This window comes from Apis florea, unplaced genomic scaffold, assembly GCF_048593485.1.
Source record: "Apis florea isolate Af1SG1 unplaced genomic scaffold, ASM4859348v1 contig_2291_pilon, whole genome shotgun sequence".
In the NCBI taxonomy this organism is placed as follows: domain Eukaryota; kingdom Metazoa; phylum Arthropoda; class Insecta; order Hymenoptera; family Apidae; genus Apis; species Apis florea.
In genome coordinates, this window is record NW_028256553.1 from 2,573,039 (window position 1) to 2,595,343 (window position 22,305).

General features: G+C 24.1%; 5 protein-coding genes across 15 annotated transcripts; 2 read left to right on the forward strand and 3 right to left on the reverse strand.

Annotated features, from left to right (window-relative positions):
* Nucleotides 1-141: 141 nt before the first annotated feature.
* Nucleotides 142-2,944, forward strand: Mtpbeta (mitochondrial trifunctional protein beta subunit). The gene is made up of 7 exons (XM_003691714.4): nucleotides 142-409; nucleotides 861-1,023; nucleotides 1,265-1,640; nucleotides 1,726-1,900; nucleotides 1,957-2,237; nucleotides 2,304-2,609; nucleotides 2,718-2,944. The coding sequence occupies exons 1-7, from the start codon at nucleotides 355-357 to the stop codon at nucleotides 2,760-2,762; spliced, it is 1,401 nt and encodes a 466-aa protein (XP_003691762.3). The 5' UTR covers nucleotides 142-354; the 3' UTR covers nucleotides 2,763-2,944.
* Ski6 (exosome complex component Ski6) lies at nucleotides 2,637-4,290 on the reverse strand. Of its 2 annotated transcripts, XM_003691715.4 has the most exons (4): nucleotides 4,188-4,290; nucleotides 3,807-4,012; nucleotides 3,431-3,733; nucleotides 2,637-3,341 (listed from the first exon to the last, which is right to left on the reverse strand). In XM_003691715.4, exons 2-4 carry the CDS (start codon nucleotides 3,978-3,980, stop codon nucleotides 3,012-3,014), a joined length of 807 nt encoding a protein of 268 aa, XP_003691763.2. In that variant the 5' UTR covers nucleotides 3,981-4,012; nucleotides 4,188-4,290; the 3' UTR covers nucleotides 2,637-3,011. The 2 variants fall into 2 exon arrangements, with proteins under 2 accessions (XP_003691763.2, XP_086759295.1); XM_086903169.1 differs by lacking the exon at nucleotides 4,188-4,290 and having other exon boundaries at nucleotides 3,848-4,070.
* A 67-nt stretch (nucleotides 4,291-4,357) lies between these two features.
* mRpS31 (mitochondrial ribosomal protein S31) lies at nucleotides 4,358-6,730 on the reverse strand. The gene is made up of 7 exons (XM_031915162.2): nucleotides 6,364-6,730; nucleotides 5,988-6,144; nucleotides 5,840-5,903; nucleotides 5,652-5,778; nucleotides 5,013-5,570; nucleotides 4,744-4,946; nucleotides 4,358-4,661 (listed from the first exon to the last, which is right to left on the reverse strand). Exons 1-7 carry the CDS (start codon nucleotides 6,387-6,389, stop codon nucleotides 4,429-4,431), a joined length of 1,368 nt encoding a protein of 455 aa, XP_031771022.2. The 5' UTR covers nucleotides 6,390-6,730; the 3' UTR covers nucleotides 4,358-4,428.
* A 377-nt stretch (nucleotides 6,731-7,107) lies between these two features.
* On the reverse strand, nucleotides 7,108-12,935 carry wapl (cohesin release factor wings apart-like). Of its 3 annotated transcripts, none has more exons than XM_086903155.1 (12): nucleotides 12,571-12,935; nucleotides 12,272-12,490; nucleotides 10,288-11,990; nucleotides 9,974-10,222; nucleotides 9,602-9,850; nucleotides 9,291-9,515; nucleotides 8,951-9,173; nucleotides 8,649-8,864; nucleotides 8,303-8,482; nucleotides 8,137-8,225; nucleotides 7,960-8,061; nucleotides 7,108-7,888 (listed from the first exon to the last, which is right to left on the reverse strand). In XM_086903155.1, the coding sequence occupies exons 2-12, from the start codon at nucleotides 12,453-12,455 to the stop codon at nucleotides 7,739-7,741; spliced, it is 3,570 nt and encodes a 1,189-aa protein (XP_086759281.1). In that variant the 5' UTR covers nucleotides 12,456-12,490; nucleotides 12,571-12,935; the 3' UTR covers nucleotides 7,108-7,738. The 3 variants fall into 3 exon arrangements, with proteins under 3 accessions (XP_086759281.1, XP_086759280.1, XP_012339152.1); XM_086903154.1 differs by having other exon boundaries at nucleotides 12,272-12,637; nucleotides 12,715-12,893; XM_012483698.3 differs by having other exon boundaries at nucleotides 8,303-8,479; nucleotides 12,272-12,884.
* Nucleotides 12,936-13,113: 178 nt separating this feature from the next.
* On the forward strand, nucleotides 13,114-21,853 carry LOC100868979 (ral GTPase-activating protein subunit beta). Of its 8 annotated transcripts, XM_012483694.3 has the most exons (25): nucleotides 13,718-13,858; nucleotides 13,976-14,104; nucleotides 14,169-14,396; nucleotides 14,621-14,647; nucleotides 14,755-14,969; nucleotides 15,037-15,220; nucleotides 15,540-15,800; nucleotides 16,032-16,223; nucleotides 16,420-16,524; nucleotides 16,606-16,746; nucleotides 16,834-17,072; nucleotides 17,167-17,397; nucleotides 17,481-17,634; nucleotides 17,705-17,812; nucleotides 18,277-18,378; nucleotides 18,618-18,758; nucleotides 18,855-18,869; nucleotides 18,944-19,104; nucleotides 19,181-19,354; nucleotides 19,437-19,846; nucleotides 19,931-20,342; nucleotides 20,412-20,724; nucleotides 20,812-21,066; nucleotides 21,144-21,393; nucleotides 21,458-21,853. In XM_012483694.3, the coding sequence occupies exons 2-25, from the start codon at nucleotides 14,002-14,004 to the stop codon at nucleotides 21,582-21,584; spliced, it is 4,548 nt and encodes a 1,515-aa protein (XP_012339148.1). In that variant the 5' UTR covers nucleotides 13,718-13,858; nucleotides 13,976-14,001; the 3' UTR covers nucleotides 21,585-21,853. The 8 variants fall into 8 exon arrangements, with proteins under 8 accessions (XP_012339143.1, XP_003691758.1, XP_012339146.1 ...); XM_012483689.3 differs by having other exon boundaries at nucleotides 13,114-13,858; nucleotides 13,976-14,396; XM_012483695.3 differs by lacking the exon at nucleotides 14,621-14,647 and having other exon boundaries at nucleotides 13,625-13,858.
* Nucleotides 21,854-22,305: the final 452 nt, after the last annotated feature.

The following is a 22,305-nucleotide window of genomic DNA, read 5'->3' on the forward strand; positions in this document are numbered from 1 at the left end:
ACTCTTATTTATAATTTATATAATTTCATATAATTTTATTTATATATGAAATTTTAATTTTTATAATTGTAATTCTATTATATTCTATTAATATATTGTACTGAATAAGAAATAATTAATAAAATCTATATTTTTGAATATATTCACTTTCCATTTTGTTAGTTTATTTAGATTTTACACATAGTATAAAAGTATAAGTAATTATGTATAAAAATATTTTGAGAATAAGACTTAAATATAGGTCAAAGTACTTTTACATTCAGTCTTCGACACTTGTTGGTATATATTAAATAATAATATTTAAATAAATAAATGAGATTTTAAAAAATAGATAGAGTTAAATTGATTTTAAACATGTTTTTTCTTATCAAAAATAAATTTTTAATGAAAGGAGGATTTCCTAAATATGGTATGTTGAATTATATTGTATTATAAACATTATAGAAAAATTCAAGAATAATATGTACTTCGTAAATCGTTTTCAATTTTTTAGATATAAAATAGGAAATTAAAATCTTTAAAACAAAAATATTTTATAATTTTTTATTGTCGCTAATATCATAATTTTTTGTTCATAAATACTAAATATTGATTGTTAAATATTGTAATAATTAAAAAATTTGTTTGAAATTTTTTGTTTCTTTTTTTATAATTAATATTTATTATTATTATATATACATATATAATAATTATAAAACATAATAAGAAACAAATATATATATATTTATATATTATCATTATTATTTTCATTATTATTATTATTATTATTATTTATGATTCATATTTTTTAAAATTTAAATTATATTTCTTAAATATATTTAATATTTATAAATTATAATATTATATATTTTTTATTCTAGGTTCTACAATAAAATATTTAAAAACAAATAATAAATTATATGCAACTAAAAGTAATGTCACTAAAAATATTGTATTTATTGATGGTGTAAGAACACCATTTTTACATTCTGGAACAAGTTATAAAAACTTAATGGCATATGATCTTGCCAGACATTCATTAATGTAAATTTTTACTTTTTAAATATATTTAATCACATCATATTAATTAAATCTTCATATTATCATATTTAATTAATATACTTTTTAATTAGTATATTTTTACTTTTTTAAATAAAAGAAAATATAAAATATTTTATAATAATTAAATTATAATTATTTATAATTATTTACAATTATAATTTTATAATATTATGTTATAATAATTTAATTTATAATTTATATATATTTATATTTTATTTCTCAGGGCCTTACAAAAAAAAATTAAATTTCCTAAAGAAATTGTTGAATATATTGTTTATGGTACAGTAATACAAGAAGTAAAAACTTCAAATATTGCTAGAGAAGCAGCTTTAGCAGCAGGGTATAGTGATCGTATTCCTGCACATACAGTAACTATGGCATGCATCAGTAGTAATCAAGCTCTTACAACTGGTATGGGTTTGATAGCATGTGGTGTATATGATGTAATCATAGCAGGAGGAGTGGAATTTTTGTCAGATATACCAATTAGACATAACAGACGTATGAGAACATTGATGTTACAAGCTAATAAAGCAAAAACAATTGGAGAAAAATTAACACTTCTTACTAATATCAGAGCAGCACATTTTATACCAGATGTATATTTTCTTTTATCTCAAAATTATATTTTAATTCTAATTATTATACTTATATATTATATTTAATTTATTTATATAATTACAGTTACCTGCAGTAGCAGAATTTTCTAGTAATGAAACAATGGGACATAGTAGTGATAGAATAGCAGCTGCATTTGGAATATCAAGAAAAGAGCAAGATGAATATGCTTTACGTTCACATACTTTAGCTGCTAAAGCACAACAACAAGGATACCTCACAGATATAATTCCGTACAAAAGTAATAGATAATTGAATAAATGAAATAAGGTAATTAATCTAAATATTTTTTTCTAGTTCCAAATGTAAATGAGGTAATAAACAAAGACAATGGTATTCAAGTTTCAACAAAAGAAAGATTAGCAAAATTGAAACCAGCATTTGTTAAACCATATGGAACAGTTACTGCTGGTAATGCTTCTTTTTTAACTGATGGTGCATCAGCAGCTTTAATAATGACAGAAGAAAAAGCTCTTCAACTTGGTCTTACTCCAAAAGCATATTTAAGAAATTTTACTTATGTTTCTCAAGATCCTATTGATCAATTACTCTTGGGACCAGCTTATGCTATACCGCAGGTTGTAATATTTTATTATTTTATATGTTAGAATTTTAATACATAATATTTTTAAAATAAATTTTAGGTATTGCAAAAAGCAAAATTAAATGTTAAAGATATTGGAGTGTGGGAAATACATGAAGCTTTTGCTGGACAAATTTTAGCCAATTTGAAAGCTTTAGATTCTGATTTGTTTGCACAAAATTATTTAGGAAGATCTTTAAAAGTAGGAATACCAGATCTTAACAAGTGGAATGCATGGGGTGGATCTTTGTCAATTGGTCATCCATTTGCAGCAACTGGAATTCGATTAGCTACTCATACAGCTAATCGACTTATCAAAGAAGATCAACAATTTGGATTAATTGCAGCTTGTGCAGCTGGAGGACAGGTAAAAAAAATTGTAAAAATAACTAAATATTATTGATATCTTTATAATATATTTTATATCTTATTGATAAATTTATATTAAGTAAATTTGTCTTATTCTCAATCACAGGGTGTAGGTATGATTATGGAAAGATATCCTGATGCTAAGATTTGAAATACAAAAAACAAAAAAATAAATAAGCATTAATATTTTTAAAGAAATTTATATGTTGATTTAAAAAGAAAAAGTAATTATTTATAATATAATGATATATAATGTAAAAAATATAATGATACATAATGTATAAATTTAAAAAATATATTAAAAAAATTTTATATATAATTTTTATGAAAAAATTGTTGGTAAATTATTTAATATTTTTTCATGAATAATTTTTTTATTTATATAAACAAAATTATTTTTCTAAAAAAGAGAAGGAAGTGATTGTTCTGTTAAATATTGTCTAACTGCATGATCTAAAATAGTTTTTATATCTTGACATCCACATAATACACGAGCTTTCAAAGATTCAAATTGAGACAAATGTAATCTTTGTCCTGCACCTTGAGCTACTACTATTAATCCATCTTTTGATATACCATCACTATTTGGCAATGCAACAACAGATAAAGTAACACCAGGAGCACATTCTTCTACATAATTTGCATCTAATACTCCTCTTTCTAATGTATTATCTTCATCTTCTAAAGATGGGCAATTAATTAATGTTACAGTGCAACCTATAGCATAATTCTATAAAAATAAAATAATAATTTTGTTTGAAAAAAATCCTTTTTGATGAAAATTATAAAATATTTATTTTCTATTTTATTATATATTACCTTAATAGGAATTCCAGCATCAATTAAAGCAAGTGTAGCTGCATTTACAGATGCACAATATTCACTTCCATCAACTTGTAATGCTTCTACATAAATATCTATCTGTGAACGTGGATATAATTCTAGATGTATTATTGCTTCCATTGCATGTTTTAATTGAAGAGATCTTTCTTGCGATTTTCTATCACCTCTTGGTTTGCGTTTACGTTCTCCGGAAGATAAACTAAATACTGCCATGCTATATTGACAATTTACAATACCTTTGGTAACTTTACTTGTACTTCTGCCTGTAGAATTTCTTGGCTAAATAAATATATCAATTATATATAATTTAACATATTAATATTAAAATTATGATATATAAAAAATTGTTAACCTGATGAGGTCCATATACTGTAACCAAAATTTTAGTGTTACCATGTTCGATATAGGCACTTCCATCAGCTTGTCCAAAAACTCCCATTTTTATACGAATTTGTCTTAATTCTAATGCTCGTCTACCATCTAGACGTAATCCATTTTGGTCTTCAATATTTTCAGTCTCAATCATTTTTTTTCAAAAATTTTAATATTAAAACTAACCTATAACATACATAAAACACATAACCAATCAGTCGAATTTTAATTCGATAATCTCATTGGCTATTTGATCTATCTTGAATAGCTTTCAATTCCAATTATATCGATATCTTTTTTCACAAATTAATTTAAATATTTCAATCTAATTTATTTATTTATTAATAAATAAATTACTTACTTGTAAATTTCAAATAATAATATTTTTGTTTTATTCTTTAATATTTATGATTTTATAAATATGGAATAATTTATTTCATTTCTTTAAAAAGAAATTATATAATATTAAGTATCATTCAATGTTTATGTTTATTTATTTATAAAATATAATTTAAAGGAATAAAATTCATATATTTTATTAAATTTTTATTTTTTAAAAACAATTAATATTTCATTTTATATATTTTTTACAAATATTTTCTTTATTCTACAAGACCTAATTTTTGTAATAAATCTTGCTTATCTTTAAAATAATCTTTATACCACATTATATGATCATATTTTTCTTCAATTTTCATATATGGATTTTTTGAAAGTCCAACACATACTAATTCCATAAAATGTCGTATTGGACCCTTAGAGGGACACCATGGTACTAAATGGCGTTCCAAAAATACATGCTTTGAAAAATGTACATTATATTCATCTTCCATCCCTATATTATGAAAAAAAAATTTACATTATATATACTATAAGTTATGTATAAAATAATAATAAATCCTACATTTTATAAGTACCTTGTTCATTATCTATAGGAAATTTCCATAATTTTCCTTCTTTAGTCCATTCAATCATTTCCTGAAATGCATTTTTAGGATATTTTGCTATTAAAAATTGTAATTCCTTTTCTTCCCATGTATCCCACATTTTAAATTTAGGAACATCCAAGTTTTCTAATAATCCATTGAAAATTCTTTCATATTCTATAATTTCTGCATCACTGAAAAATTTTATATAAATTATTTATATTATATATATTTTAATTTTTCTTAATAAAATATACAACCTTTTGTCAATATTTTTTATTTTTCTTTTCTGTTTATATATAGATTTTAATTGTTTTTCTTGTTTTAACATTTTAATGATAGATGGTTTCTCCTTTATTTTAGTTTTTATTTCAAATTTATTATTAATATCCTTCATTTTTTCTTGTATATTAGATCTTTTTAACATTTTAATAATAGATTCTTGTTCAATTTTTCTTTTAAACTTATCATCAATATTTTTTATTTTTTCTTGTTGATTTTTTAACATTCTAATAATAGATGGTTCTTTTTGTATGTCTTTTTTAAACATATCAATTTTTGTTTCAAATTTATTATCAATATTTGCCTTTTTTTTTTGTTCCGTTTGTAACGTTTTAATTATTGATGTACTTGATTTTGTTGCATTATGATCATATTTTGTTTCAAATTTGTTAATATTTTTTGTTTTATTTTCTTGATTCTGGAATGAGAAAGATTTTTCTTGCAATTGATATTTCATCTTTTTATCTGAATTTTTGATATTATTTTCTTCTTTCCAATTTATTTCTTCTTTTTTAATTACATTGTTATATATATTGCTATAAATAATACAATATTTATATAATATTATTATAATCTTAAAATGAACTAATAATTTAATTTAAAAGATTATAATTAACCTTTTAGTAAATGTATTGTTTGCATTTTGTATATTACCAATTTTATTTAACAAAGGTAAAAGAACTTTTTCTTTATCTTGTGCTGATGTGGTAGTTAAGATTTGAGCTGCTTTAGTTATTTCTTTTTCTATAATAATAAATTTTTTTATCTTATTACTCATTTAATTTGAAATAAATTGATATCTTACCTATTTGTCTTTTTTTTTGCGCAACTTTTGCACTTTGTAAATATTCTATAGGTTTAAATACTTTCTAAAAAAAAAAAATAGATTAAAATTTGCACACATACAATTACACATAAAATATTTTTTTAATTAAAAATTATAAAATATTTACATTATTTTCTTTATCTTTTTTAGAAACTTCAGAATCAGAACTTGAATCTGAATCAGAAGATGAATCAGAAGAAGAATTAGATGATGATGAATTAAATCTTATTATAGTTAATGTAATATTTGATTGAAATGGTAATGTAATTCGAGTTCTAATACTCCTAAAAATTAATTGTAAATAATTGTAAATAAATATAATTATTTAATATAACTTAATAATATAATATTATAATATTATATAACTTAATAATATAATATAAAATTATTAATAATTATTAGAAATTTTATTAATATAATATAAATTATTAATAATTACTAGAAATTTTGTAAAAAATTGATAGATTAATAGAATTGCTAAGGTTATTAAAATAAGTACTTACTTTAAAAAAAAATATGAAGTTATCATTTTATTATATTGTTATTACTTTTTTATATATTACTTTATTTCATAATTAAATTTATAATATAAATTAGTTAAATACTAAATGTCATGTTATAAGTTAATATTATATGAATAATTCTTATGATTGATTCTTGTGTTAACCTTTTCTTATATAAATGTGAATTAAAAAATTTAATTCATATATATTTGTAAATAAATTAAATTAAAATATATTTTTTCTTGAAATTTCATTAAAAATAATTAATATTCATTATTTATTTACTTTTACATTATATAAGACATATATATATATCATGTTGCATTCATAGAAATGAATTTAAAACTTTTAAGTCTAATTCTAATTTATAATCTTTTGCAATTCAAAAATTTTATTTGCGCAGATATTAATTAAATATATTAAATTTTTAGAAATTATTCATTTGAAATGAAAAATTTTTCTTAAGATGATATAAATTATAAATTAGAAATAAAAAAATAAATTTTTTAAATTAAAATTTAATAAAATTATGTTCTATTTATTTGACATACAATATATTTAACATTTATGAAAAGAAATTAATGTATTTTACAAATTTGTAATTCATGGAGTTAGTTTATTGTATACACATAACAATGTCATATATTATTTATTTTTTCTCTGAAATTGTAAGACAAAATATTTTATTAAAGATTCATGAAATCCTATATCTCTTAATGGGATCCAATAATTTGAAACTGTGAGTTTAAGATACAATTATAATTTATAAATTTACATTTACAAGGCTTATACTAAAATTTTAATATTAAAATAAACTTACAAAATAATGCTATTTCAAATTTTAAATGGGTTGCAATAAACCCCAACACCGCCAATCATATAACAAAACTTAAAATATAAAATAAAATGAAATTTCAAAATAAAATTAAAAATTTATGTAGCATTATACAGCAAATGAATTATCTGTCAAGAATTTTACAAATAATCATTCTTCTTGACAGTTAAAAAATTAAAAAAAATAATTGATAGGTAAAGCGAGTAAATTAATAACATTACATACATGCTATTAAAAAATTTAAGTGAGCCATATGCATAATTACAAGGCGAGTTTTTTATCATATTAATTTCTAGATAATTAATTAATTTATGCTTAATATCTAACTTGTTACTGTGATTGGGAAAATAAGTCAATTTAATGAAAGGTACAGCAATAAATTACTTAAGTGAATAAATATATATCAAAATATATAGTCAATATGAAACAGGTCCATTCATACTGCAATAGATAGAATTTCCTTCGTTGGACACATATAACTTTGGCTCTTTTTGCTTGCCAGGGTAATAAAAAATATCAAATGTGTAAATGTGATATCAATCAAGACGAAGATAAGTGGAGCATTATATTTGAATCTTCTAATGCTGATAATGGTAATTCACTTTTCTCTTCTTCAATACGGGCATCTGAGATTTTTAGGAACTTAATCACCTTTTCTGTAGCAGCAATTCCACAACTGCTTACTTCATTCTAAAATAAAGTATTTATACTTTCAAAGTTTCTGATGATTTTTTCTATTTATAAAAATTAAAAATAATTACCGACGCCGTTAAATTCATGAAATTGAAAAATTTTTGAAGTACAGATACCATAGTTGTAAAATTATTATCGGGAAGTCTGCTGCGTACTAGCAATTCATAATCCTATAATTAGAATTATATTATTTTTTTTTTTTTTATAATGTTATCTCTGTAATATTAAATTTTTAAATTTATTACCTTGTTATCCATTATTAAGTAACCAAGTAAAAGCACTACATATGCTCCTATTAAAGTGTGCTCCATATGACGTCCAGCTTTTTGTAATACTATAAAAAAATTGTTTAAATTATATTTTATGAAGTTTATTATTTTAAGAGTTAGATAAACCAAAAATTATACAAACATTTTGTAACAGTTTCTTCAATAAATTCTTCTTGAGATTTAGTTGTTGTTGATACAGTTTCAGTTTGCTCAGAATCTTTTTTACCATCTAAAATAGCATCAGTTTTTTGTTCTTCAGCACGAGCTAATTCTTCTTGTTTATAAAATAGATCGATTAAACATTCTACTCCACTTTCTTCTGCTTTTTTATATAGAAATAAAATTGATATATTGAGTTCATATTAACATATTAAAGATATAACATATTAAGTAATAATAAGATATATTAAGTTCATGAGAAAATAATACAAAATAATATTCATAAAATAAATAATATAATTTACAAATATAATTTGTAAAGTATTTACCATCAAAAATATTTTCTATTGATGAAGGAGCTTTTGATTCAATAAGAAGTTGTTTATTATCATCACATTGTTCCACTAAATTTATCAATAAAATCAAAGCTAACATCATCATATCAAAACGTTTTTCTTCAGGAAGTGATTCGGGTACACGCAATAAAAGATATAGGCTGCAATCTAAAACACCTGGTTGTGAACCTAATGATTTACTTCCAAAAGCTGAAATAATTGTAAAACATCGTATTATATTTTTTAAAAATAAATTGTTAATATTTTTTAAAAGATAAAATATAATAAAATCCTACATTGTCTGTTAAATCGATGTGTAAGATTAATAAGAACTTTAATAATAGCAAACAAACATTCTCTAATAACAGCACCAGTGGAAGTTTTATCACTTGGATCTATAGTAGGGTAAATAGGAATTTCTTGTCCACAAAGATGATATAAATTTGCTAAAGTGCTGACTAAAATTCCATTTTCATATTTTAATAAATATACTTGATTTTCTTCATTCATATGAGTAACCTGAAACATTTTTTATTGATAAAAAAAAATTATTATTGTGATTTTTACGTATGTAAATATATTTGATGTAAAAATATATAAAAATATTTTTTTTTTATTTAAGAACATATATCTTACATTTTCTAATACACGTAAACATCTATCAACTTTACGTAATTTATCTAATAATGGATCTGTCCAATCAGATTTTGTAATATTTTGTGTATTAATATGGCGATGACAATCTCTGATTGTTTTTACAATATGTTCTAAACCACCCAATTCTCTCAATTCTTCTTTAAACCATTCACCAGCACGTTTTGATGTAAGACTAAGAAGTGTCTCCATAGCAAGTTGACCAACCTAATTCAAAATAAATTTTTATGTATTCAATTAATTTTTTACATTTTATTTTTTATTTTCTGATTATGAATAAAAATAATACATACAGTTATATTATCGAGATTTAAATGTTTTGCATGTCCTTGAGCTTGAATATCAGCGCATAACTGACGTACTTTTTCTTTATTTTTTAACAATTCTGCTCGACTAAGGCCACAATCATCAAGTGCATCCTTGTGACTGGCATCAGATTCTAACAAACTTAACATTAATTCTAAACAATCACGATCTAAATCCATAGCTAAACGATCTTGACTTAATACAAACATTACTGTTGCTGTACATAGAGCAAGACTCTACAAAATACATAATTTTGTTTAAATAATAATTTTCATCTATTAATAAAATTGATAAATATATATATATAGATAATATATATATATATATTTTTTTTAATTATATTAAATAAAATTGTATACCTGATCTTTTGTAGCATCATGAAGAGCTTTGAAGAACTTAGCAACAGTTCCATGAGCACGTACATGCATACGAAATGCAGGTGCCATACATTTGCTTGCCAATCTTATAGCTGAAAGGCAACGAGTAGCATTTGGATTATTTTCTCTTAAAGTATCTAATATATATTCAACATCATCATTAAACTCTTGAAATTCTCCACTTTCTTGAATTTGATGAGCTTTTTTCACATTTTTTACTACTGTGTAGAACTAAAAAAATAAATATTATTTAATATTAAATGTTTAATAATATATAAATTATATAATATACATACCCCCTTTATCTTCCTACCACAACGAACACTTGTTATAGCATCAGATTCATCTTCAAAACCTGTATCAGTTTCAGGATATGTTACAACTCTTGTTAGTTGTGAAGGATCAAATTCTTCTTCATATGCTACAGGACCTGTTCCACTATGAGATCCTGAAGCAATAATAGGTGTACTATTTCCAACATTAGAAGTATCTGTGGTACTAGATTCTTTATCACTATCACACCATTTATGTTTGTACAATGCTCTTCTTTTATTTCCATTTGTTGCACCTGTTGAACGACTTTTAAAAATACTTCCCTTTTTAGTAGCAGGTTTCTGAATAGTTGTACATGGAGTACTTAATGGTTGTGATTCTGTAACTGTACTTGTTACATGTAATGCTATATCATTTTCTGCATTACCACTCACACCTTCACTATCATCACTCCCAGAAAACCAATCTTGGTCAACTAAAGTTTTAGCTGTAGCTGTGTCATTATCAGTAATACGAGTACTTTGTTCTGTTTCTACTTCAGTGTCAGGTTCTGGTTCTGGATCTGGTTCAGTTTCTGGTTCTGGTTCTGGTTCTATTCCTAACTCCAGTGTTGATTCTGATTCTGATTTTAATTCTGATACTGATTCTAATTCTGGTTTTGATTCATGTTGTGAAGAGGATTCAGAAATTACTTCATTTGTTGGAATATCTATAGAACAATGTTGAACGTCATCTGGAACAGTTTCTGTATTTTCTTCAGTCTCTGAAGTATTTATTATCATTGGTCTTGTTTGCATAGGATCAGAATCACTTGATAATATATCGATTAATTCTTGAGTTGTAGTTGGCAGTGGCTGATCACGCCCAATTAATGGTTCAATTGCTGGTTTACAAGAATATGTAGAACCACAATCAGTCTTAACAATATCATAATGAGATATTAATGTATTATTGGAATCGGTAACAGATTTCCTAAGAGTTAAAGAAAGACCAGAACTATGTGAATTAGATGTTGCTGTAGATACAATAGAAGATGTTGTAGTTAAATCTAATTGTAAATTTTTTGCTCGACTACGGGTAGTTCTACGCATCTCTGAATTTTCTAATGGTATTGATACGGTGGAGATAATAGGTTCTTGAGAACGAACTGTCTTATGATCAGATTTTAATGTGTCTACATTAAAATTTTTGCGTTCCATATCTACTTTTGTAGGGCTAATAAGAGGTGTAGAAATTCTATATGTTTCAGGTTCTGGCTGTTGAGTGTTTTGTACATTTCCACAGACTAGTTGTGCTGTACCTTTGCATATTCTTAATACAATAGGAGGTTTTCCTTCTTCTCTAATAGGAGGATCATTATTGGTTCCTTCTAAAGTATCTGCTACTTTTTTAGCTGGAGCATTTGATATTTTTGTTAAAGATTGTTTTGGTTGTGGTGGTGGTGGTTGTGGAGAAGTTTTTTGAGCACGAGCTCGACCATAATGCGAATCAGGTACTTGTCTGTATATCGCCACATCCTGGCGAGATTCTTCTATTGAAGATGGAACATTTCTACTTTTAAAAAACTTTTTAGGTTTAACAATTGGTGGTGTAACATCTGTTTTATTGTCAGGATCAGTTTCAAAAGAAAATGGATCTTTCCCAGAATTTACACGAGCATTCTGATTTCCATAATCAAGTTTTACTCTTTTTGCACCAAATGTATTATGGATATCATCTCTTCTTCCTGTAAATAAAATAATATTCATATAATTTTTTGAAAAATCTTAATTATTAACAAAGTTATTATTTACATAAATGTTATAATTAACAAACAAGCAAAATATAAATTAATATATCTTTAAATTAATTTCAAAACAAAATATTTTAAATATATAGAATATAAGATAAAATCTTTCTAATAATTTTATTATTAGATATTAAGTGCTAAACATGCTAAAAATTTATTAATTAAATAAATATTTATGATAAATATAAGACATAAGATAAGACAAAGAAAATACATACCATTGATATTCGTACTTCTGATAGATGTAAAAGATGTTATACCCCATTTTCCAACAGTACCTGCTGATTTAGCAGCAGAAGGTCGATTGCTATTTTCCCTAAAAAGCTTATCAAATTGAATACTCCCAGGTGTCACACTACTGACCTTACGACTGTAAGATTTTGTGTAACTACGGGACGTCATACTGTATTCTTCAATATTTCAAAAATGTTCCACATCTCAAAAGACACAAGTGATATTTTTCTTCATTTTTTAAACTTAAATATAGGAAATAAGCATTGATTGTTTGTACACTTACGGAGAAGTGTTATGAGGAAAAAACCTCAGTTCATCGGTCGCGTATTATCCGCGTTGATAATTAAGAACTTAAAAGAAAAAATCAAGAAGCAATATCTTCGAAACATATGAAAGAAACAAACGCCATGTTTCATTCGCTATTTACCTCGATGCACAAATATACGAAACTGTAATTTTAAATTCGATTTATATTCAGAAACATTATTTTTAAATTAATTATTTGCAATTCTATATTTGCACTTAGCTTTAATTAATATAATTTTTATATGTCTATATAAATTCAACTGGAAATATTAGTCATAACATGATCTTGAGCCATCTGTCGATGTTTTTCGTTTCAAGATTTAGATACATACCATACACAAAAAAACGAGTAATACAATACACAAGATCGTAATACTTGTCGTCCTATCCAATAGGTAGAGCTAAAGAGTTGTCTTCCATTTTTCATCTACTTTATCGATAGAAAATCATCCAATCAAAATATGTAATGAATTAAATTATTTTTCACTCGATTTTTATTAAAAAAAATTTAGAAATTTTTAATTATCTAAAAATTTTTAAATATTTGATCATATACATATTTATACAATATTTAGACATATATTCAGACATATAAACATACATATATATTATATATTTATTAATATAATTCTTTTTCATATTTTATTTAATTTGTTTTATTTGAAGAAATTTTATATGAAAATTATATATATATGAATATATATACAACATATATATTCATTATATATATATTAATATAATTATATATATAATGAAGAATTAATGTATAATAAAAATTATTTTTATAAAATAAATATTACAAATATAATTTATTTGTAATTTATAATTATAAATTTATTCATTTTTTAGCTAGAATAAAATATTTTTAATTTTATAAATCTTTTAATAATCAAATTACATGGGGACATTTTTTTAGGCAAAGAAAACGCTGTATATAATAGAATTACATGATAACCAATAAAAACTGCATTTAAAATCTGTTACATAGTGATAACAGTATCAACCTGTCAAGTAGCATTTGCAACTGTCAAGTTTTACACATATCCATCTATATTTTATAATGTTCGTTAATTTAAAAATTATATGTAATTCTTCATATAATTATACTGGTTTTATATGTACGACATAAATTTAAAAATTTTTTAAAATTAAAAAAATTGCAAAAATATATACAAAATTTTATTTTCTTTTTTCTAATTCTTAAAAGATATCAAAGCATAAAATAATCTATGAATTTAGGCGTGTTTAATAGAGTTAATCTTAAGGTAATAATAACATTTTTTTAATGTTATTTTAATTATTTATTTATTATATTTTATTATATTTTAATTATTTATTTATTATGAAATTCAATAATATTTAATTATAATACATCTATTTAGGATACCCAAGGCGGAATGTATTCCGAATGGGCTTCTCTAAGTGTTTTAATTCAACAAGGCTCAGAAGAAAGTCAAAGTGTTCTAGAGAAATTTTCTCCTGGAGCTGGAAAAGAAGTTGCTTTATCTATTGTACGTCAATTGGCTGCAAATCTTGGTATTACACAAGCAGCTGAACCTAGTCCATTATGTACAGATAAAGAAGTTCAATGGTGTATGGAAGTAATATGCTTTGGATTATCATTACCTTTGGCTGAACATGATACTGTTCGAGATTGTGTTAATGTATATTGCGAATGGTTATCTGCATTATATTCCACACCAAAGATTTGTGTACCTAGACCAATTATAGATGATCCTAATTTCTATGCCAGAAAAATAATCAGTCATTTTCATAATTTGTTTGTTCCACGAAAAGGAGAAGGTAAAATAAATATATAATTATAAATTTAATATTTTTATTTAAATTATAAATTTAATATAATTAAAATTATATTTAAATTATATTTTTTATCTAATTTTATTTTCATTATATATTACACATAATATGAATAACTATAATTTCAAAAAAATTTTATTAAGAAATTAGAATTTAAATGTTGGATATATTTTTATCTAACAGTTTTTTTGTTGTCTTTTTCTTTATAGTCTGGCCATTTTTATATCAGGATTTAGGTAATTTATAATTAAAATAATTACATTATTCGGTACAAAACAAGCATATATTTTAATAGCAATTAATAAATATGTAATTTCTATAAAATATTAAATATTGTTTACAGGAACAGATACAATTAATCGGCAAGCTGTTTTATGTCATAGAGTACTTAGAACATTACAACAAATTGCAAGAGGACCTGCTACTTTAGAAAGAGAAACTTGGGAAAGCTTATTATTATTTCTTATTGGTATTAATGATGCACTTTTAGCTCCTCCAGCAACAAGGGAAGATGCTGGAGAACAATTATGTGAAAGAGTTTTAGGTGTATTACTAGAGGTATTATATTTCTGTAAAATAAATATTAATAAGAATTAATAATTAGTAAATATAAAAATATTTTTAGGTATGGTTAGTAGCATGTGAACGAAATTTTCCATCACCACCATTATGGCGTACATTAAGAGAATCATGTCTTCGTTGGCGACATAGATTAGCATTGGTAGAACAATGGAATCGTGTTTGTCTTGCTCTTACAGCAAGACTTTTACAAATTATGTATGGTCCAATGTTTCCAGAATTAAAAATAAGTTAGTTATTTTGATTTATTATATTAATTATTATTAATTATTATAATTATTAACGCATATTATGTATATATGATATTTTTTGAAGAGCACTTGCTTTATCTAAATTATTGATATAAAATATTGTATGATTTTATGTAGATTTAGATTTTTTGAAAACATGATTGATTTTTGTGATTGTATTAGGAAAAAATGAGATTACTAAAAAATCATCTCTTTTCAAAATTTATTCTTATTAATGCATATTATATAATTATATAATAATTGTTCTTCATAAAAATAATATATAAAATTATATTATTATATTATATAATATATTTAGGTGAAGAAGATTCACAACTTGTACCACCTACAATGTCAGATGAAGCAGTAGCTCAAGCCTGGTATAGACTTTTGCGAACTATAGGGGATCCTGTTGATTTATGCAGACCTGCTGTTATTTCACAAACACAAGCATTTTTACAATATGCTATTGCTAGTCCAAATGTAATAGATCCATGTCAACATCCATGTTTACAGAGTTTACCACAAATATTTTTGAAAGCCATTAAAGGTATAGCTGGACAAGTCGATGCTTTTCTTGGTAAGTTTTCTTTTTTGTATATTTATACAATTAAATTAAAAAATTTTCAAATATAATTGATATATTCTTGGGATCATATATATGTAAATTATAAATATTACAAAAATACTAAAAAAATTAAAATGATCTCCTTCAATACTTTTCCTATTTACTTTGAAATACCTATAATAGGATATGGAGTTTCCAACTTGCTTTGTTGGTGATGGTTGCACGCAGTCACAAATGTTTTAGGAGTTTCACAGGCATGTTGCTGGGAAGAATGTTGTGTATCTACCATCACATGTGGATCTGCTAGTGCTGGAAGTGGAGGTGTAGGGTGGGATAAATCAAGTAATAAGGATATGACACAACCTTCTCCTACACCTCCAACACAACGCAGACTTGCCAAAAGTTTCAGTGTAACACCTTCTGCAGTGACTAAGGGTATTGAGCACTTTATCTTCTGGTGTTTTGCAATTATTTTTTATCGATAAAATTGTATATATTTTATTAAATAATGCTTTTTATAAATATCTTTTTTCTTTCTTACTTAAAAAAATATTATATTTTAATAAATTAAAAATATTAAAATTATATATTAAATTATCAATTATATTTTATATAACTATGTTTATTATAGGAATTCCAAAAGCTTCCTTGATCGGTTTAACAACGAGTCGAGTTTCAAGTACACCACCTATATTGATGTCTAATTCAGGACCATCTTCAGCTTCAAGTACAACATGTAAGAATTTATAAATTATCTCAATAATTTTATCAATGTATTATATTTAAAATTTTATAATTACTATAATTAAATTTATAGCTATGACTTCATTAGTCCAGGATATGAGACCCCCTTTAGCTCCAGGACGTCCAAAATGCAATAGTATATTACATCTTTTTGGTGAATGGTTATTTGAAGCTGCATTTATAGGTACAGATGGATGGACACAAAATTTACCACGTAAACATTATATTAAATATATAATATTACATATAATATTAAATTTGATTAAACAATGTAAAAATTAATCTTAATAATTAAAAACAGAACCATCAGGTGCATCAAAACGTCCGTCTTCTGTACTTGTTGAAGGTCCTAGTTCTTTACAAGAAGCTATTAATGATGTTCCACCAGCTCTTTGTATAGATCGTTATGAATCTGGAAGAGCTGAAGCTTTAGGTGCATTATGCCGAATATTTTGTGCTAAAAAAACTGGAGAAGAAATTTTACCCATTTATCTATCTAGATTTTATCAAGCAATGAATCATGGTCTTAAAGTTGATGAAGTAATAAATTATACAATATATAAACTTGACATTATGAAAGAATGTAATGTATTTGTAAGAATATATATGATACATGTATAAATTTTAATTACAGTCTCGAGAATGTGGAGAAACATTAGCAAGTATTCTTTTGAATTCTGCTGACTTATTTCGTCTAGATTTAAATGGTGTACAAGTATTAGTACCTGCAGTAATATCAGCATTAGAAACTGTACTTCCAGAAAAAGATTTAAAACTTAAATCTAATGTTGTATCAAAATCAGATTTACGAAGGGCCTCAATACATCTACTAATATCAATACTAGTATTACCTCTACACTTCCAAGTAATTAACATATAAATATTTGTTTCATTATAATAATATTTATAATAATATTAAATAATTTCTCAATAATTTCTATTTTATAGAATCTTACTATTAAAGAACTTCCAACATTTATAAGTCCAATGATTAATGAAAAAAATCATGTAACATTTGCACAATTAAAATCAAAACTTATGAATTTGCTTATAAATGCATTACAAGTTGAAACTGATTCTCAAAATACACATATGTTGCTAGGTAAGTTATATTTAATATAATACTATTATTTTTCTTTTAAAATATATACAAATTATTTTTTTTTCTTAAGGTGCTCTTTTATTAAGTGTACAAGATTCTGCAGCAGCAGAAGAAGTTGAACAAGTTACACAACCTGATACTATAGCACATGATCCTACTGTAAATTTATTATCATCAGGTTTGTTATTTAATTATTAAATTAATTATTAAATACATATAAAAATTGAATGCACTGTTTTATATTTTTTAAAGAATTATCTTTACATTGAAATTTAAAAAATAATTGCAAATAATCATTCCATTAATAAGCCGAATTGAATGAATTGAATGCATTATTTTACATTTTTTAGAAAATTATCTTTACATTAAAATTTAAAAAATAATTGCAAATGATCATTTCATTAATAAGTTGGAATTAATATTTCATTATTTAATTCTATTTAAAATGGCAATTTATTATTAACATCAATTGCTTGTAAAATAAAATTCAACAATTTTGCCTGCAGTGTAAAATCATAATGCTTAATATTACTTTTTATCTTATTTGCTTTATGCGTGCTTCTAATGTATCATTCATTTTTATTATTATAATTGTGTTTTGTTATGCATTCATCATTGTACTGTTTCATCATTGCTTAATAGTCACCAGTGATTCTGCCAGTCAAATAAGTATATCCAGTGATCAACGCTCGCTCGGCGATACTTCTGATATTACAACTCTTCAAGAGGAATGTATTGCATTTGGTAAATACAAGTATTTTTTATATTAGTTTTGCTTTTAATTATATATTATGCATATAAAAAATGTTTTGGAATATCATCTATTTTTATTTCAATATTTTTGTTATATATTTGAGCTTCCTTTGGGTAATCGCGCAAAAGCTTGCATTTCAAAAAATTTGTAATAATCACATATTATATGTTTTAAAAATTACTTCATTTCGCATGTTTTTGATAATTAAAAATATGGATTATTGTTACAGATTCAGCTCATGCTCTTTTTGTAAGAGCAACATATTTAGTTTGTCATAGATTAATATCATCATGGAAGACAGACTTAAATATTTCCTTAGCAGCTCTTGAAATATTATCAGGATTAGCAAGAACACGTATTCGTGAAACAGGTAAATTCTAATTTATTTATTTATTATTTATTATTAAATTATAATAGTATTTTAATTTATAAAATCTTCACACAATTTTAAATATTTTACATGCAGCAAGAAAATTAACAGGTTAAATTATATTTTTATATAGCTTATAGTTTAAAATTTTATTACAAAATATTAATTTTTAATATGAATTGCAGATGCTTTAGAATGTAAACGAGCTGTGAAATGGCTTTGTGATTATATTGCATATCAGTGTTGGCGTCCACCACCAGCTCATTCAAAAGATCTTCATTCTTCTATTGTTGCTGCATTTAGTTGCTTAAGAACTTGGTTAACTGCTCATTCACAATTGTTACAAGTTACTATTTTATTGATATTTAATTACAATAAATAATTAATATCAAAATAAATTTATATAAAATAATTTGTTTTAGGATAAAGATTGTTTAACAACAGTTTTAGAAGTAGTTGAACTTGGTGTATCAGGAACAAAAAGTATAGGAAAACCTGGTGAACCTATTAAAATGAAAGATGAAAAAGAATTAAAACCAGCATCTATGCGCGTTAGAGATGCTGCTGATGCGCTTCTTACAGTTATTTTGGAACAAGTATATTAAAATTATTATAATTTTAAAAAATAGTAAATTTATAAAAATTATTTTTACAACATAAATAAATTTATGTTTATAGGTTGGTTATTTCCCTAGTGCATGTGGAGCACAATCATTATCATCTTTATTAGATGAAGTATCACTTTTACGACACTGCAATAGCTGGACTGGTGGTCGAGTTCCACGTCAAGCAGCAGTTGAAAGATTTCGATATTTTGTTGCTGAAAATGCTACTATATTGGCTTTATTAGAAGAACCTCTTGGAAATGATCAAGATCCACAACCTACAGTAACTGTATTAATACGTGGTCCATTTGGAAGACATGCGTGGACTATGCAACTTCGACATTTACCTAGGCATAGATCTAGCATCAGAAGTGTAAATACAAATCCAGGTCGACCATTACCATTAGCAGAAGCTGCTCCACGAACAGATTATAAACCTAAATTTTTTCCTGATAATGTAGATCGAATACCGCATTGTAAAGTGTATGTTAAATTTTATCAGTATATTTTTATATAATTCAAAATATCTAAAAAAAATAAAATTTATAATATTTAAATTCTATTTAGGGATGAATCTATTCCAAGTTTAGAAGCAGTTATGAATGACAGCGATATTGTGAGAAATGAACATCAAATTTTATCACAATTATTAGAACGTCAAATGACTATCGAAACAAAATATAGTGATGGAAATGATAAAGTTTCAGAAGAAAAAATAGAAGAATGTGTGCCACCTCAAATTTGTCATGAATTTCAAACTGCGCGTTTATTTTTAAGCCATTTTGGTTTCTTAAATATGGAACCTAAAGAAACCAATGAATCTAGAAACAATGGTCTTACTGCTTTAGATCCAACTATTCCAGGATTTTGTTTAGATTTAGAGACTTTAGATAACATTAGTCCAAGAACATGTGATACTGTGTACATTTTTTATGTTAAAGCTGGTCAAAAAACTTCAACAGAAATATTATCTAATGTGGTAATTATTTTTAATTTTAAAATGCTTCATTGTTATTTACATTCATGTAAAGTGAATTTTTATTTATAGTTACATGAATCGAATGTATCACCAAATTTCTTAGAATTTTTAAATTCTCTTGGTTGGCCAGTTTCGGTATCAACACATGCAGGTTGGACTGGCCATATTTCTACTTCATGGAGAGTAACACCACAACTAAATGTACCACAACCAGCTCATAGTGATCATGGTGGAGCTCTATATAATGGTGATACTCATGTACTTTATTGGGCAGATGTTAGTTCAGAAATTGCTTTCATTGTACCCACTCAGTTAAATAATATGGTAAATTCAGATTCATTGGAAGAAACAAGTTATTGTAGTGATGTCAGTGTTAATCAAGGTACAATTTAAAAATATGATAAATGACAATATATCAAAGAATTTTTTATGTTTATATGATGAATTATACAATAATTAATAATTACAGTTTGGTTCGAAAGAAGTATTAGCGAAAGTACTTCTCCGCGAAACAGTGGTACGGGACAAAACACAATGCAAAATTCACGAACAATGTCACTTGATTTAGAAAAACAACCATCTAGTTTAACAGGATCCAATTCTTCCAATGCAGATTTAAACAAACCAAGAAAAACAACTAAACAAGTTTTACCCGTACAAATTGATATTAAAATTATAGTTGTTTGGTTAGAAAGTTTAGAAGATTTTGCTCATTTTCCAATTGGTAATAATCATTTATGCAAAAATATATATTTCCTTGAATTAAATAAAAAAAATTTCATAATAATATTTTACATGCAGGTGATCTTCTTCCTTGTACTTACAGTGGTCTTGAGCAATCAAAAATAATTCAAGTATCAGATGTACAAGTAATTTTTCTTCAAGCTCTTAGTAGTGGACTAATGAGAGTCAGATTACAAGGTCCAGTTTCTAGAATTAATTTAGCTACTCCTTTAATTGATGGAATGGTTGTATCTAGAAGGGTACTAGGAACTCTTGTTAGGCAAACTGCATTAAACATGGGACGTAGAAAGAGGCTTGACAATGATAGGTCTGTAAAATTATAATTATGTTTTAATAGCATTAATAAATTTAATATTTATAATATTTTTCAGTTACCATCCACCACATGTACGTAGACGTTTGAAAATTCAAGAAATAGTACAAAAATATAAGAAAGATTTAACTGAACCAGAATTATTAACACTTTTATTTAATAGTACTCAAACTTATCAAATTTAATAAAATTAATATAAATAAATGAAATTTATATTAAATTATAATAAGAATATATTTCTAAATAATAAATATTTCTAAGTAATAATAAATATAATCAGCACAATAGATATTTAATTTCCCTATATTTTATAATTTAGTAAAATATAATGATATTGTTTATTATATGTATATATTATCCATATATCATATTGAATTATAATATAATAAAAATTATAATATAATGTTTATAATATATATGGATTCATATGTAATAAAATCATCTTATCAAAATATATTTAAAATTAATATTTATTACATATGTTTATCTAATGTAAATGCTTATTAAATATTCAACAATAAAATATTGTAATCATTGATATATTATGAAATAATATTTTAAATTTTTTAAAAACAATTTGATATTTGTAAGAAAGTTATTTACAATATTGTTTAAAATTTTTATTTACAATATTGTTTAATTGTAAAAAATAGTTATAAAAAATTCTGGTATAATTTAATTATATAATCACATTATTATTTTCTTTTTTTTGCTTTTTTTTTATTTACATTAAATTATCTATATAACGTTCTTTGGTATTCTTTAAAATAAAAACATAATAAATTCAATCGATTGTAAATTGCGATTAATCGATTATATCTTAACAATTATATGTATTTTTACAAAATTATTTTAATATAATTTTATTAAATTTCAATAAAAAGAAATAAATAATAATAATAATAA